This window comes from Piliocolobus tephrosceles, chromosome 12, assembly GCF_002776525.5.
Source record: "Piliocolobus tephrosceles isolate RC106 chromosome 12, ASM277652v3, whole genome shotgun sequence".
NCBI lineage: Eukaryota > Metazoa > Chordata > Mammalia > Primates > Cercopithecidae > Piliocolobus > Piliocolobus tephrosceles.
Genome location: NC_045445.1, coordinates 78140582 through 78156156, shown reverse-complemented (window position 1 = coordinate 78156156; position 15575 = coordinate 78140582). Strand labels below are relative to the sequence as shown.

Genomic DNA, 15575 nt, shown 5'->3' with positions numbered 1-15575 from the left:
TGTCTCAAAATAATAAGAGCTATTTATGACAAACCCACAGCCAATATCAGACTGAATGGGCAAATACTGGAAAAATTCCCTTTGAAAACTGGCACAAGACAGGGATGCACTCTCTCACCACTGCTATTCAACATAGTGTTGGAAGTTCTGGCTAGGGCAATCAGGCAAGAGAAAGAAATCAAGGTATTCAGTTAGGAAAAGAAGAAGTCAAATTGTCCCTGTTTGCAGACGACATGAATGTATATTTAGAAAACCCTACTGTCTCAGCCCAAAATCTCCCTAAGCTGATAAGAAACTTCAGCAAAGTCTCAAGATACAAAATTAATGTGCAAAAATCTCAAGAATTCTTATACACCAGTAACAGACAGAGAGCCAAATCATGAATGAACTTCCATTCACAATTGCTTCAAAGAGAATAAAATACCTAGGAATCCAACTTACAAGGGATGTAAAGGACCTCTTCAAGGAGAACTACAAACCACTGCTCAGTGAAATCAAAGAGGACACAAACAAATGGAAGAACATACCATGCTCATGGATAGGAAGAATCAAGATCATGAAAATGGCCATAATGAGCAAGGTAATTTATAGATTCAGTGCCATCCCCATCAAGCTACCAATGAGTTTCTTCACAGAATTGGAAAAAACGGCTTTAAAGTTCATAGGAAACCAAACAAGAGCCCGCATTGCCAAGACAATTCTAAGTCAAAAGAACAAAGCTGGAGGCATCACGCTACCTGACTTCAAACTATATTTCAAAGCTACAGTAACCAAAACAGCATGGTACCGGTACCAAAACAGAGATATAGACCAATGGAACAGAACAGAGTCCTCAGAAATAATATCACACATCTACAGCCATCTGATCTTTGACAAACCTGAGAGAAACAAGAAATGGGGAAAGGATTCCCTATTTAATAAATGGTGCTGGGAAAATTGGCTAGCCATAAGTAGAAAGCTGAAACTGGATCCTTTCCTTACTCCTTATAGGAAAATTAATTCAAGATGGATTAGAGACTTAAATGTTAGACCTAATACCATAAAAACCCTAGAAGAAAGCCTAGGGAATACCATTCAGGACATAGGCATGGGCAAGGACTTCATGTCTAAAACACCAAAAGCAACGGCAAGAAAAGCCAAAATTCACAAATGGGATCTGATTAATCTAAAGAGCTTCTGCACAGCAAAAGAAACTACCATCAGAGTGAACAGGCAACCTACAGAATGGGAGAAAATTTTTGCAATCTACTCATCTGACAAAGGGCTAATATCCAGAATCTACAAAGAACTCAAACAAATTTACAAGAAAAAAACAATCAACTCCATCAAAATGTGGGCAAAGGACATGAACAGACATTACTCAAAAGAAGACATTCATACAGCCAACAGACACATGAAAAAATGCTCATCATCACTCGCCATCAGAGAAATACAAATCAAAACCACAATGAGATACCATCTCACACCAGTTAGAATGGCAATTATTAAAAAATCAGGAAACAACAGGTGCTGGAGAGGATGTGGAGAAATAGGAACACTTTTACACTGTTGGTGGGATTGTAAACTAGTTCAACCATTATGGAAAACAGTATGGCGATTTCTCAAGGATTTAGAACTAGAAGTACCATATGACCCAGCCATCCCATTACTGGGTATATACCCAAAGGATTATAAATCATGCTGCTATAAAGACACATGCACACGTATGTTTATTGCAGCACTATTCACAATAGCAAAGACTTGGAATCAACCCAAATGTCCATCAGTGACAGACTGGATTAAGAAAATGTGGCACATATACACCGTGGAATACTATGCAGCCATAAAAAAGGATGAGTTTGTGTCCTTTTTAGGGATATGGATGCAGCTGGAAACCATCATTCTTAGCAAACTATCACAAGAACAGAAAACCAAACACCGCATGTTCTCACTCATAGGTGGGAACTGAACAATGAGATCACTTGGACTCGGGAAGGGAAACATCACACACCGGGGCCTATCATGGGGAAGGGGCATGGGGGAGGGATTGCATTGGGAGTTATACTTGATGTAAATGACGAGTTGATGGGTGCTGACGAGTTGATGGGTGCAGCACACCAACATGGCACAAGTATACATATGTAACAAACCTACACATTATGCACATGTACCCTAGAACTTAAAGTATAATAATAATAATAAATAATAATTTCAACTGAGCATGAATTTTCTTGAGCAGAAACCTGGCAGGGTGGAGTGATCAGGAAGCTTAGATATGAGCACAGAAGCCATAGCTGACCAGGTGGGCAGGCAGGCAAAGGGGGTAAGACCTGTGCCCTGCATGCTTTCTCACTCGGGAGGCTTGTAGCCTGGGGCAAGATCTCAGCCCTGCTCACCAGCTGCCTGGATATAGATGTGCAGTTGGGAGGTGGGGCAAAGCAGGAATGAGATTGGCCTTGCTGCCTGCATGGAAGCTGGGTGAGGCCTGTCCCTGCCGGCTTTCCCCCACTTCCCTGCCAAGTTGTTTGATGCAGCAGACAGCCATAATTCCCCTGGGAACATAACTCTATTGCCTGAGAATCACCGTCCCTCCATCATCTCCCATAGTGGCTGCAGCAAGCCCCACCCAAGGAGAGTTTGTGTTCAGACTCACCTAACCTTGCTCCACATGATGGTTTTTCTTTAACTGCCCTGGTCGCCAAAGACAAAAGACAAACTCCTGGGAAACCAATGGCACCACCCATCACCTGAAAAACATGAGTACCCATCCTAGTCAATGTAGGGCAAGATTATATACCCTTCTGCGACAGCAGAAGGCACTCTCTTCAAGTACCACCTGCTGGAGGCCAGCCAACTCAAACCATTACAGCAACTCATAACAGATGTTTTTCCTGCTCCAAAGAGGAAAAAACAAGAGCTAATTCCATGTCCTACAACACCCTGGCTAACTAGAGGTCCTGAGTCTGTCCACGTGACAACTTCACCGCTAGCATAACCAGCGTTTGAAAAAACCAGCACACTAAACAAAACTATAAGCAAGGACTTCTACAGAGTCCACTTCACTCCCCTGCCACCTCCAGTGGAACAGGTGCTGGAATCCATGACTGGGAGACCTGAAGATGGATCAAGTCACAGGACTCTTTGCAGACATTCCCCAGAAACAGCCTGGAGCCTGGTAGCTCCACTGGGAGGCTAGACTCGGAAGAACAATAAGAATCACTGCAGTCTGATTCTCAGGAAGCTGTATTCCCAGAGAAAGAAGGAGAGCACCACATCAAAGGAACACCCTGTGGGACAAAAGAATCTGAAGATCAGCCCTTGAGTTCCAAATCTTTCCACTGAAACAGTCTACTCAAATAAGAAGGAACCAGAAAAAGGATTCTGGTAATATGACAAAACTAGGTTCTATAATATTACCAAAAGATCACAGTAGCTCTCCAGCAATTGATCCAAACCAAGAAGATCTCTCTGAACTGCACATAAAGAATTCAGAAGGTTGATTATTAAGCTACTCAAGGAAGCACCAGAGAAAGGTGAAAACCAGCTTAAATAAATTAAAACACAATACAAAATATATATGAAAAAGTCCAGAGTGATATAGAGATCACAAAAGACAAACACAACTTCTGGAAATGAAAGACACACTTAAAGAATTACAAAATACACTGGAAAGTTTCAAAAATAGAATTGAACAAAGAGAAGAAAAAACTTCAGAGCTCAAAGAGAAGGCTTTCAAATTAAACCAATCTGACAAAGACATAGAAAAAAAAATAAAAAATGAACAAAGCCTTCAAAAAGTTTGAGTTCTGTAAAATGTCCAAACATAAGAATAACTGTTGTTCCTGAGGAAAAAATATCTAAAAGTTTGGACAACTTACTTGAGGGAATAATTGAGAAAAACTTCCCTGGTCTTTCTACTGATCTAGACATCTGAATAAAAGAAGCCAAGAACACATGGGAAATTCATTGCAAAAAGATCATCACCTAGGCATACAGTCATCAGGTTACCTAAAGTCAAGATGAAGGAAAGAATCTTAAGAGCTGTGAGGCAGGAGCACCAGGCAACCTATAAAGAAAAACCTAGCAGATTAACAGCAGATTTCTCAGCAGAAACCCTGCAAGCCAGAAGGGATTGGGGTCCTATCCTTGGCCACCTTAAACAAAATAATTGTCTGTCAAGAATTTTGTATCTGGCAAAACTAAGCTTCATAAATGAAAGAGAAATAAAGGCTTTTTCACAAAAACAAATGCTGAGAGAATTTGCCATTACCAAGCCAGCTCTACAAGAAATGTTAAAAGGAGCTCTATATCTTGAAACAAAACCTCAAAATACACCAAAATAAAATTTCCTTAAAGCATAAATCCAACAGGATATATTAAAAAAAAAAGTAATGAAAAAGAAAAATAAGGTATTCAGGTAACAACTAGTATAATGAATAGAACATTACTTCTCATCTCAATACTAAAGTTGAATGTAAATGGCCTAAATAATCTATTTAGAAGACACAGAATGGCAGAATGGATAAAAATCAACCAACCAAGTATCTCCTGTTTTCAAGAGACTCACCTAAGACATAGGGACTCACATAAACTTAAGGTAAAGGCGTGGAAAAAGATATTCAATGCAAATGGAAACCAAAAGTAAACCAGAGTAGCTATTCTTGTATCACACAAAACAGACTTTAAAGGAGCAACAGTTTAAAAAAGACAAAGAGAGACATTGCATAACGGTGAAAAATGTAGGGCAACAGGAAAATATAGCAATCCTAAATATATATGCACCTAACACTTGTGCTTCCAAATTTATGAAACAATAACTGTTAGACCTAAGAAACAAGATAGATGGCAACACAGCAATAGTGGGGGACTTCAATACTCAACTGACAGCACTAGACTGGTCATCAAGACAGAAAGTCAACAAAGAAACAATGGATTTAAACTATATACCCTATAACAAATGGAATTAACAGATATTTACAGAATATTCTACTGAACTACTGCAGAATATACATTCTTTTCATCAGCACATGGAACATTTTGCAAGATAGATCATATGATAGTATACAAAAAAGTCTCAATAAATTTAAGAAAATTGAAATTATATCAAGTACTCTCACAGACAATAGTGGAATCAAATTGGAACTTAACTCCAAAAGGAACCTTCAAAACTATACAAATACATGGAAATTAAATAATCTGCTCCTGAGTGATCTTTGGATCAACAATAAAATCAAGATGGAAAGGAAAAGATTCTTTGGACTGAATAATAATAGTGACACAACATATCAAAATTTCTCGGATACAGCAAAAGCAGTGCTAAGAGGAAAGTTTGTAACATTAAGCACCTACACCAAAAAGTCTGAAGAGTGCAAACAAACAATCTAAGCTCACACCTCAAGAAACTAGAGAAACAACAACAAACCAAACCAAATCAAACCAAACCAAACCAAGTGGAAGAAAAAAAAGTAACAAAGATCAGAGCAGAACTAAATACAATTGAAACAAAAAATACAAAAGAGAAATGAAACAAAAAGCTGGATATCTGAAAGATAAACAAAATCAATAGACCATTAGCGAGATTAACCAATATAAAAAGAGAGAAGTACAAATAAGCTCAGTTAGAAACAAAATAGGAAATATTACAAATGATAGCACAGAAATACAAAAGATCATTGAAGGCTACTATGAATACCTTCATGATCACAAACTAGAAAACCTAGAGAAGATGGATAAATTCCCAGAAACATTCAAGCTTCCTAGATTAAACCAGGAAGAAATAGAATCTCTGAACATACCAATAACAACTAGCAAGATAGAAAGAGTAATACAAAAAATGCTAACAAAAAGAAATCCAGGACCAGATAAATTCACAGCTGAATTCTATCAGACATTCGAAGAAGAATTGGTACCACTCCTACTGAAACTATTCAAAAAGACAGAGACAGAGGGAATCCTCCCTAAATCATTCTATAAAGCCAGTATTGCTCTAATACCAAAACCAGGAAAGGACATAACAAAAAAAGAAAACTACAGACCAATATCCCTGATGAATAGAGATGCAAAAATCCTCAACAAAATACTAACAGAATCCAACAGCATATCAAAAAGATAATTCACCATGATCAAGTGGTTTCCTACCAGGGATGAAGGGTTGGTTTAACATACACAAATCAATAAATGTGATACACCATATAAATAGAATTAAAAACAAGAATCATATGATTATCTCAATAGACACAGAAAAAGCATTTGATGAAATCCAGCATCTCTTTATGATTAAAACCCTCAGCAAAATCAGTATAGAAGGGACATACGTTATGGCAATGAAAGCCATCTATGACAAACCCACAGCCAATATTATACTGAATGGGGAAAAACTGAAAGCATTCCTCCTGAGAACTAGAACAAGACAAGGATGTCCACCTTCTTTTTTTTTGAGACTGTGTTTTGCTCTTGTTGCCCAGGCTGGAGTGCAATGGCATGGTCTCAGCTCACTGCAACCTCTGCCTCCCAGGTTCAAGTGATTCTCCTGCCTCAGCCTCCCAGGTAGCTGCAATTACAGGCATGCACCACTACGCCAGGATAATTTTGTGTTTTTTGTAGAGATGGGGTTTCTCCATGTTGGTCAGGCTGGTCTCAAACTCCTGACCTCAGGTAATCCGGCAGCCTCGGCCTCCCAAAGTGCTGCGATTACAGGCATGAGCCACCATGCCCGGCCGCCCACTTTTGCCACTTATAATCAACAAAGGATCGGAAGTCCTAGCTAGAGCGATCAGACAAGAGAAAGAAATTAGTAAAGAGAAAATAAAAAATCAAAATCGGTAGAGAAATTCAAACTGTTGCTGTTAACCGATGATATGATCGTATACCTAGAAAACCCTAAAGAGTCATCCTAAAAGCTCCAGATCTGATCAATGAATGCAGTAGTGTCTGCATACAAAATCAATTTATATCAGTAGCACTGCTATACACCAACAAAGCCCAAGCTGAGAATCAAGTCAAGAACTCAACCCCTTTTACAACAGCTGAAAAAAACAACAAGTTAGGAATATACCTAACCAAGGAGGTGAAATACCTCTACAAGGAAAACTACATAACACTGCTGAAAGAAGTCATATAAAAAAGAAGTCATAGATGATACAAACAAGTAGAAACACATCCCATGCTCATGGATGGGTAGAATCAATATTGTGAAGATGACCATACTGATAAAAGCAATCTACAGATTCAATGCAATTCCCATCAAAATATCATCATTATACTTCACAGAGCTAGAAAAAAAAATCCTGAAATTCGTATGAAACCAAAAAAGAGCCCGCAGAGCCAAAGAAAGACTAAGCAAAAAGAAGAAATCTGGAGGTATCACATTACCCAACTTCAAAGTATACTACCAGGCTACAGTCAACAAAATAGCATGGCACTTGTATAAAAACAGGCACACAGACCAACGGAACAGAATAGAGAACCCAGAAATAAAGCCAAATACTGACAGCCAACTGATCTTTGATGAAGAAAACAAAACACAAAATGGGGAAAGGACACCCGATTAAACAAATGGTGCTGGGATACTTGGCAAGCCACATGTAGAAGAACGAAAGTGAAGCCTCATCTCTCACTGTATACAAAAATCAATTCAAGATGGATCAAAGACTTAAACTAAGACCTGAAATCACAAAAATTCCAGAAAATAACATGGGAAAAACTCTTCTAGACTTTGGTTTAGGCAAAGAGCTCATGACCCAGAACCCAAAAGCAAACGCAAAAAAAACAAAGATAAATAGATTGGACTTAAACTAAAAATCTTCTGCACAGCAAAATAAATATTCAGCAAAGTAAACAGAAAATCCACAGAATGGGAAAAATGTTCTTAAACTATGCATCTGATAAGGGGCTAATATCCAGAATCTACAAGGAACTCAAACAAATCAGCAAGAAAAAACAAACAATCCCATTAAAAAGTGAGCTAAAGACATGAATAGACAATTCTAAAAAGAAGATATACAAATAACCAACAAACATGAAAAAATGCTCAACATTACTAATGATCAAATGATCAGGGAAATGGAAGTCAAAACACAATGAGATACCACTTTATTCCTGCAAGAATGGCCATAATTTAAAAATCAAAAAACAATAAATGTTGGCATGAATGTGGTAAAAAGGGAACACTTTTACACTGCTAATGGGAAGGTAAACTATTACAACCACTATGGAAAACATTACAGAGATTCCCTAAAGAACTGAAAGATCTACCATTTGACTCAGGAATCCCACTACTATGTATCTTTGGTTTAAAATAAAAGAATAAAATAAGTCATTATATTAAAAAGACACTTGCACATGTTTGTTTATAGCAGCACAATTCACAATTGCAAAAATATGAAACCAGCCGAAATGCTCATCAGCCAATGAGTGGAAAAAGAAAATGTGGTGTACACATACCATGGAATAATACTTAGCCATTAAAATAAAAGAATGGCATTTTGAGCAATCTGGATGGAGTTGGAGACCATTATTTTAAGTGAAGTGTCTCAGAAATAGAAAACCAAACATCATATGTTTTCAGTTATAAGTGGGAGCTAAGTTATGAAGATGCAAATGCATTAAGAATGGACTCCGGGGATTTAGGGGAAGGATGGGAGTCGGGTGAGGGATAAAAGGCTACGCACTGGGTTCAGTGTACAGTTTGGGTGACGGGTGCACCAAAATCTCAAAAATCACAGCTAAAGTACTTATCTATGTAACCAAACACCACCTGTTCCCCCAAAACTACTGGAATAATAATAATAATAAATGATTAAATAAATCTAGTATACCCATACTATGAAATACTCTGAGATCTTTTAAAAATGAAATATATTTGTATATAGTAACATGGAAATACATTTATGATATATTCTTAAGTAAAAAATATAGTTTTGGAAAAATAGGCACAGTATCACTCAATTAAAATAAACAACCAAGTCTACATAAATATACACATTTATACTTATATGTTTCTATGTGAATGCAAAGAAAACGATCTCAAATACAAATAAAATTAAATATAGCAGTTGTCTATGAATAGTGATAGAGGAGGCAGTGTAAAGATAATTGGAAATTTTCATTTTTTAGATTTCTATATTGTTTGACTTTTCAGTAAATATTTTTGTAACAAAAATATCAATATTTAAACATCTTTTAGAAGTGGGTTAGCATCTAAGGGAGGCTTTTATCTGATCTCTAAACTTTAATTATAAAGTAATTTTACAATAATAAATAAAAAATATTATTGAGAGCACTGAGATACCTAATAAAAACCAACCTGAAGATTTCCTATACATTCTGAAGGTGAGTCTAAAAGATCATACTGTAGCCCAGACATTTTACTCTCAGTGCCCTCTCACCTTCCTGATGTTTAATATATTACCAATAAATTAAGGTTAGCATAATTGAGAATCTGACACAAAGCAGATCTTTCTTTTATTTTTAAACTTTTATTTTAGGTTCGGGGGCACATGTGAAGATTTCTTATATAGGTAAACTTGTGTCACTGGGGTTTGTTGTATAGATTATTTTGTCACCCAGGTATTATTAATCTTAGTACCCAATAGTTATTTTTTTCTGTTCCTCTGCCTCCTGCCACCCTCCATCCTCAAGTAGACCCCAGTGTCTGTTGTTCTCTTCTTCATGGTTCATGAGCTCTCATCGTTTAGCTCCCACTTATAAGTGAGAACATGCAGTATTTGGTTTTCTGTTCCTGTGTTAGTTTGGTAAAGATAATAGCCTCCAGCTCCATTCATGTTGCCACGAAAGACATGATCTCATTCTTTTCTATGGCTGCACAGTACTTCATGGTGTGTATGTACCAGATTTTATTTATACAATCTGTCATTGATGGGCATTTAGGTTGATTCCATATCTTTGCTATTGTGAATAATGCTGCAGTGATCACTTGCCTGCACGTGTCTTTATGGCAAAATGATTTATATTACTTGGGGAATATACACCCAGTAATGGGATTGCTGGGTCGAATGGTATTTCTGTTTTTAGGTCTTTGAGGAATCACCACGGTGTCTTCCACAGTTGTTGAACTAATTTACACTCCCACCAACAGTGTGTAAGTGTTCCCTTTTCTCCACAATCTCACCAGCATCTATTATTTTTTGACTTTTTAATAGTAGCCATTCTGAGATGGTATCTCATGGTGGTTTTGATTTGTATTTCTGTAATGATCAGTGATATTGAGCTCTTATTCACATTTGTTGGCCACATGTATGTCTTCTTTTGAAAATTGTCTGTTCATGCCCTTTGCCCACTTTTTAATGGGATTATTTGATGTTCTCTTGTAAATTTAAGTTCTTTATAGCTGGTGGATATTAGACTTTTTTCAAGTGAATAGTTTGCAAAAATTTTCTTCCATTCTGTAGGTTGTCTCCCATTCTGTAGGTTGTTTACTCTGTTGATAGTTTCTTTTGCTGTGCAGAAGCTCTTCAGTTTAATTAGATCCCATTTGTCAATTTTTACTTTTGTTAGAAGTGATATTTCTACACTTTGGATTTTCAAATGGAAACCTAATATTCTTGTATCAGTTTGCTAGGGCTGCCATAATAAAGTGACACAGACTGGGTCTCTAAACGGCAGAAATTTATTGTCTCACAATTCTGGAGGCTAGAAGTCCAAGATAAAAGTGTCAGCAGGACTGGCCACTTTGAAGGCCTCTCTTCTTGGCATGTAGATAGTCATCTTCTCCCTGTGTCTTCACGTGGTCTTCCTTCTGTACCTATGTGTGTCTAGATTTCCTTTCCCTATAAGGACATCAGACTGGATTATGGCCCACCCTAGTTGACCTCATTTTAACTTAACTACCTCTTTAAAGGCCTTATACAAATAGTCACATTCTGAAGTACTAAAAGTAAGGGCTTAAACAGATGAATTTTGAGGGGACACAAGTTGACCCATAACAGTTCTGTTATTTAGAAATTATATCTATTTCTGAAAAGGTAAATAATGACAACCATTTTATGAATGAAATCAGAAAATTTAGTATGCAAAACTTTTAAAATGCAAATTAATTATTAGATGAGTTGAACTTTTGTTTAAAATGATTAATGGACCTTTTAACAGAAGAGCAACTGTGGGCAATGCATTACTCTTGCTTGTATGTGCATCGTCTGATGGATCATGCCTAAAGTTCATCTCATTCCTAAATTTATCTCTTAATCATCACCTCATCCCCGGACTCTACTAAATCCCTAAGCTCCAGATCACCCCAGATTTTTACTTCAAGGATAGAGGAGGGAAGGTTTCCCAGTCATGATCTTCAAAATATGGATAGTATGATGCTGAATGAAATCATCTATGCAATATACTTATGAAAGCAAAATAAATACATTATTATCATGTTTTTAAAAGTATGATCTATGGGAAAACATATGAACTCACATATTTAAAAAAGATCTAGTATTTGATGGCACAACAGGGTGACAACAGTCAACAATATTTTATTATATATTTAAAAATAAATGGTATAACTGGAATATTTATAATGCAAAGAAATAATAAATCTTTGAAGTGATGGATATCCCATTTACCCTGATGTGATTATTACACATTGTATGCCCATATCAAAATATCTCATGTACACCCTAAATATATACACCTACTACCTATCCACAAAAATTAAAAAAGAAAAAAGAATATCTGAATCCTGCAAAACCAAGGCAGATTATATATATGGATGTGTGTGTGTGTGTATATACGTATATACATATATATACGTATATACACACACACAGACACACACACGCATAAAAATAATATTCAGGACTGTGATTCAGATGACCTGAAGTTTAGTCTTTTCTGTGCAGTAGAATCAGCATAACTAGGTCAATATATTTTACTTCTTTGGTTCTCAATTTTTCTCCCTATAAAATACAAATGTATGGATTTTGACAATCTATTCACAAAAGTAGTCATAAGGAATTATAATCCTGAAATACGTTATGCTTCTTAGAAGAAAGATCTTCCAGATCCTCTCCAATGTTAATAACAATAATAATCATCATCATAATACTATTAACTATTATTTTGTATTTATCATGTGTCAGGCACTGTACCAAGAGATTTACACACATAATCTCATTAGTCCTCAAAATAACCATGAAAGGTCACAGAGGAAGAAAGTGAAATTTAGGGAAGTTCCCCAAGATCACATATACAATAAGCGGCAAAGTCAATACTTGAGCCGAGGTAGACCTAACACCAAAGTCTGGTTATTTGCTACTGATACAATGCTTTTTAACAGTGCATTAGAGAGTGAAATTCATCAGGAATTGTACTAGTTTCCTAGGGCTGTGGTAATAAATGACCACAAGCTGGGTGGCTTAAAATAACAGAAATTTATTCTCTCAGAGTTCTGGAAGCTAGAAGTCTGAAATCAAGGTGTAGGCAGGGCCATACGCTTGCTGAAATGCCCAGGGGAGTATCCTTCTTTGCCTCTTCCTAGTTTCTGGAGGTTGCTGGCAATCCATAGTGTTATTTGGCTTGTGGCAGCAATAATGCCAGCCTCTGTCTCCATTTTCTTATGGCTGTCCTCTCTCTGTATATGTCTGTGTATCCAAATTTCCCTCTTCATATAAGGATACCAATTACTGTATTAGGGCTCACTTGAATCCAGTATGGCCTTATCTTAACTTGATTACATCTGAAAAGACCCTCTTTCCAAATAAGGTCACATTTACAAGTTCCAGGTGGATATGAATTTTAGGGAGACACTCTACAACCCAGTACAGGAATTATTAAGTAGATAAGAAATGGGAAAACTTTTGCAGTATGTTTGACTATGGTTTTCTCAAGCTATGGAGACTGAAAGGTTATGTTATTTGAGGCTTTAATTTCACTGCTTTTTGTTTTCTTTGCCAATGCCAAATAATGTTCCTACTGACAGTCATATACTGCATTGTATTTTACTTTAATAGTGCAGTATAATTTGAAACCTTTTACACAGAATTGTGAAAATACAATTTCAAGATGAGCAACTGTGGGCAATGCATTATTCTTGATTGTATGTGAATCGTCTGATGGATCATGCCTAATGTTCATCTCATTCCTAAATTCATCTCTTAATCATCACCCATCCCTAGACTCTAAGCTCCAGATCACCCCAGATCTGTCACAGATCCACAGGGTTAGAAGGGATCCCAGATAGTCATTAGACTATGAGTCTGTTTCTGGTCAAGTCTCACTGGCTTATGCCATTATTTCTATTATGGTACAGTATCATCTAAGCCTCTACTCAATTTGTCTTGAAAACGTATTGTGGAAAATATTTGTATATAATTATTTAATATTTTATTCAGAAGATGATCTCTGACCTTAAGGGCCATGCATAAGAATAAGAGGCAACTCAAGACTTGCTCTAATGTTGTAATAATAGTAGGAAACATGTACTGAATCGCCAGTATGTTCTGTTTACCACTGTTTTAAGTGCTCTACATACATTTACTCATTATATTTTCATAATTCTGTATAATAGGTAGTATTATTTTTATTCTGTATATGAATAAAATGAGCACAAAGAGGTAAAATAATTTACTAGGAAATAGCAGAGCCAGGATTTGAATTCAGACAGTCTAGCTACAGAACTCACACTTTTGTATACTATGGTCTACTGTCTTCCAACCACTCTGCTCTCTTGCCTCTGTAGCCAATGCCTTTGTTGGATGAATAACAGCAAACCGGAGCTTTAAAACAGCATAATATGAATGCTAGGTAGGTTAACGAATTTATAACAATTAATTCCCCTGGAATGCTAGGTAGGTTAACGAATTTATAACAATTAATTCCCCTGAAGTAAGAATTAAAACTGGCTATATAAAGTGGCTACATAAACACTCACAGTTATTACTGATAAAATCATGTAAAGCTAAAGGTTTATTAAGACTAATGATTAGCTTACACCTTTTAAAATGGAAAATGCCACAATCTCTTTAGAAAGGTAGTATATTTTGCAGGTCAAGCCAAGATGGTGGTGAGGAGCAGAGAGGAGCACAATAAATATACTGGAACTGTGATGGTGAAGGAGTTACCCTTTAAAGTCTCTTCTGGGGCCTTTACTCCATGCCTTAAAGAGGAGATGGATTGGGCAGAAAGGCAAAATACCTAGGACAACAGTGTTGAACAAAGAGACAGCCTAGGGTCACTATGTCAGAGTGCTTACCTGTGTCCTTCTCTGTCATAAATCCTGATAATTTCCAATTCTTGTCCTACAGCCAAAGGGGACACCGAAAATGTTCTTCTCTATCTCTGGGTAAGTTTCCTGAAAGTCATCATTCTAAACTTTCCCCTCACCTAAGTGTATTCCTGGGAAAATTGCTCAGTCTATAGGCTTTTATGTTATTTACTTTCAGATGAAAATAAGGACACAGTCCTGATCAATACAATTTACAACATCCTCTTACCTTTTTCTGCTGGGCTCAAAACAGTCACTGTGAAGAGAGAGGAGAAAGAGAGAGAGAGAGAGAGAGAGAGATGGATGAGAGAGAGAGAGAGACAGAGAGAGAGATAAATTAGTTATATTTAAAAAGTCTTGTCTAACTCATTTTCCACAGCATCATTTGAGTAATTTATATAATAGTACTTTAGGAAACCACTAGCCAAAGATGAGGGAAGGCATGGGTGATTACATTCCATCCTTTGCTATCTTCCTTTGTCTTAAACCTTCAGCAAGGCTTTCAATCATGAGAAGCTGTTTAATCAAGACGATTTTCAATGTTTCTTCCTCCATTGGGCTCTAATAAGCCAAGTAGAGATCCAGCAATAAAAGGCCTATGTAAACATGATTTCTTTAAACAAACAAAAGACGGTTTTCATACAAAATGATCAACAGTTAAGGATCAGAAAAACAGGGAAAAAGTCCAAACACAGAATGAGACTAGATTCTAGGAGCTATTTCTTCAGGCCTTTCATTAGTCATACTTTCTTTTTTTCTTCACATATAGGTCTATTTTATTGAGTTTTAAAAATTCTCCTTTTAATGATTATTTGAATGGATTTGTTACTACGGTTACATTTCATCTGTGTTAAAAATCTGACCAGACAATGTTTTTCTTTTTTCTAATGAGTCCACCTGAAGATTGATACCAACTCCTTGTTGTTGTTGTTTTCCAGTTAAACAATCAATACTGGTTAAGAGTGCTTAAAAGAGGCACATACTCTACTTTCCCAATACAAACTGAAGTGGAAAAGAAGCATTGATCAGTCAACCTTGGACTTCATGATTTTGTACATACATGCTGCATGACTGCATTGGTTCCACTAGGCCCTGAATCAGGCTAGTAACATTTCTTTTTAAAAAACTTTAAAATGAAGTGAGAGAGAAAGCAGAGTTGCTTGGAGACCAGTATTAATAAGGAGTGGCTGATAAATTGCTGTTTGGTATGTTTCCTATCCCTGGCTGAACACTTGCTGCTAAACAAGAAGTGGAGGTCCTAACTCCCATTTGTTGGCTACTTACTAAAGTACTGTGGGTGAGGGAAGATTACTTAGTACTTGTAGATAGTGAGATGAGACATGTGTATACAGAAGGAGTGGCAACCGGTGAATTCTCCAGATGG

General features: G+C 36.7%; 1 protein-coding gene across 2 annotated transcripts in view; it reads right to left on the bottom strand.

Annotated features, from left to right (window-relative positions):
- The window catches only part of LOC113222295 (palmitoyltransferase ZDHHC15), a 70014-nt gene that overhangs the window by 33827 nt on the left and 20612 nt on the right, over positions 1-15575 (bottom strand). The window contains exon 2 of one of the 2 annotated variants that reach the window (XM_026451775.2): positions 14421-14447. The exons of the other annotated variant lie outside the window; for it this stretch is intronic. Coding sequence (XP_026307560.1) covers positions 14421-14447 — 27 coding nt within the window. The remainder of the gene's footprint in view (positions 1-14420; positions 14448-15575) is intronic. 2 annotated transcript variants of the gene reach the window in all.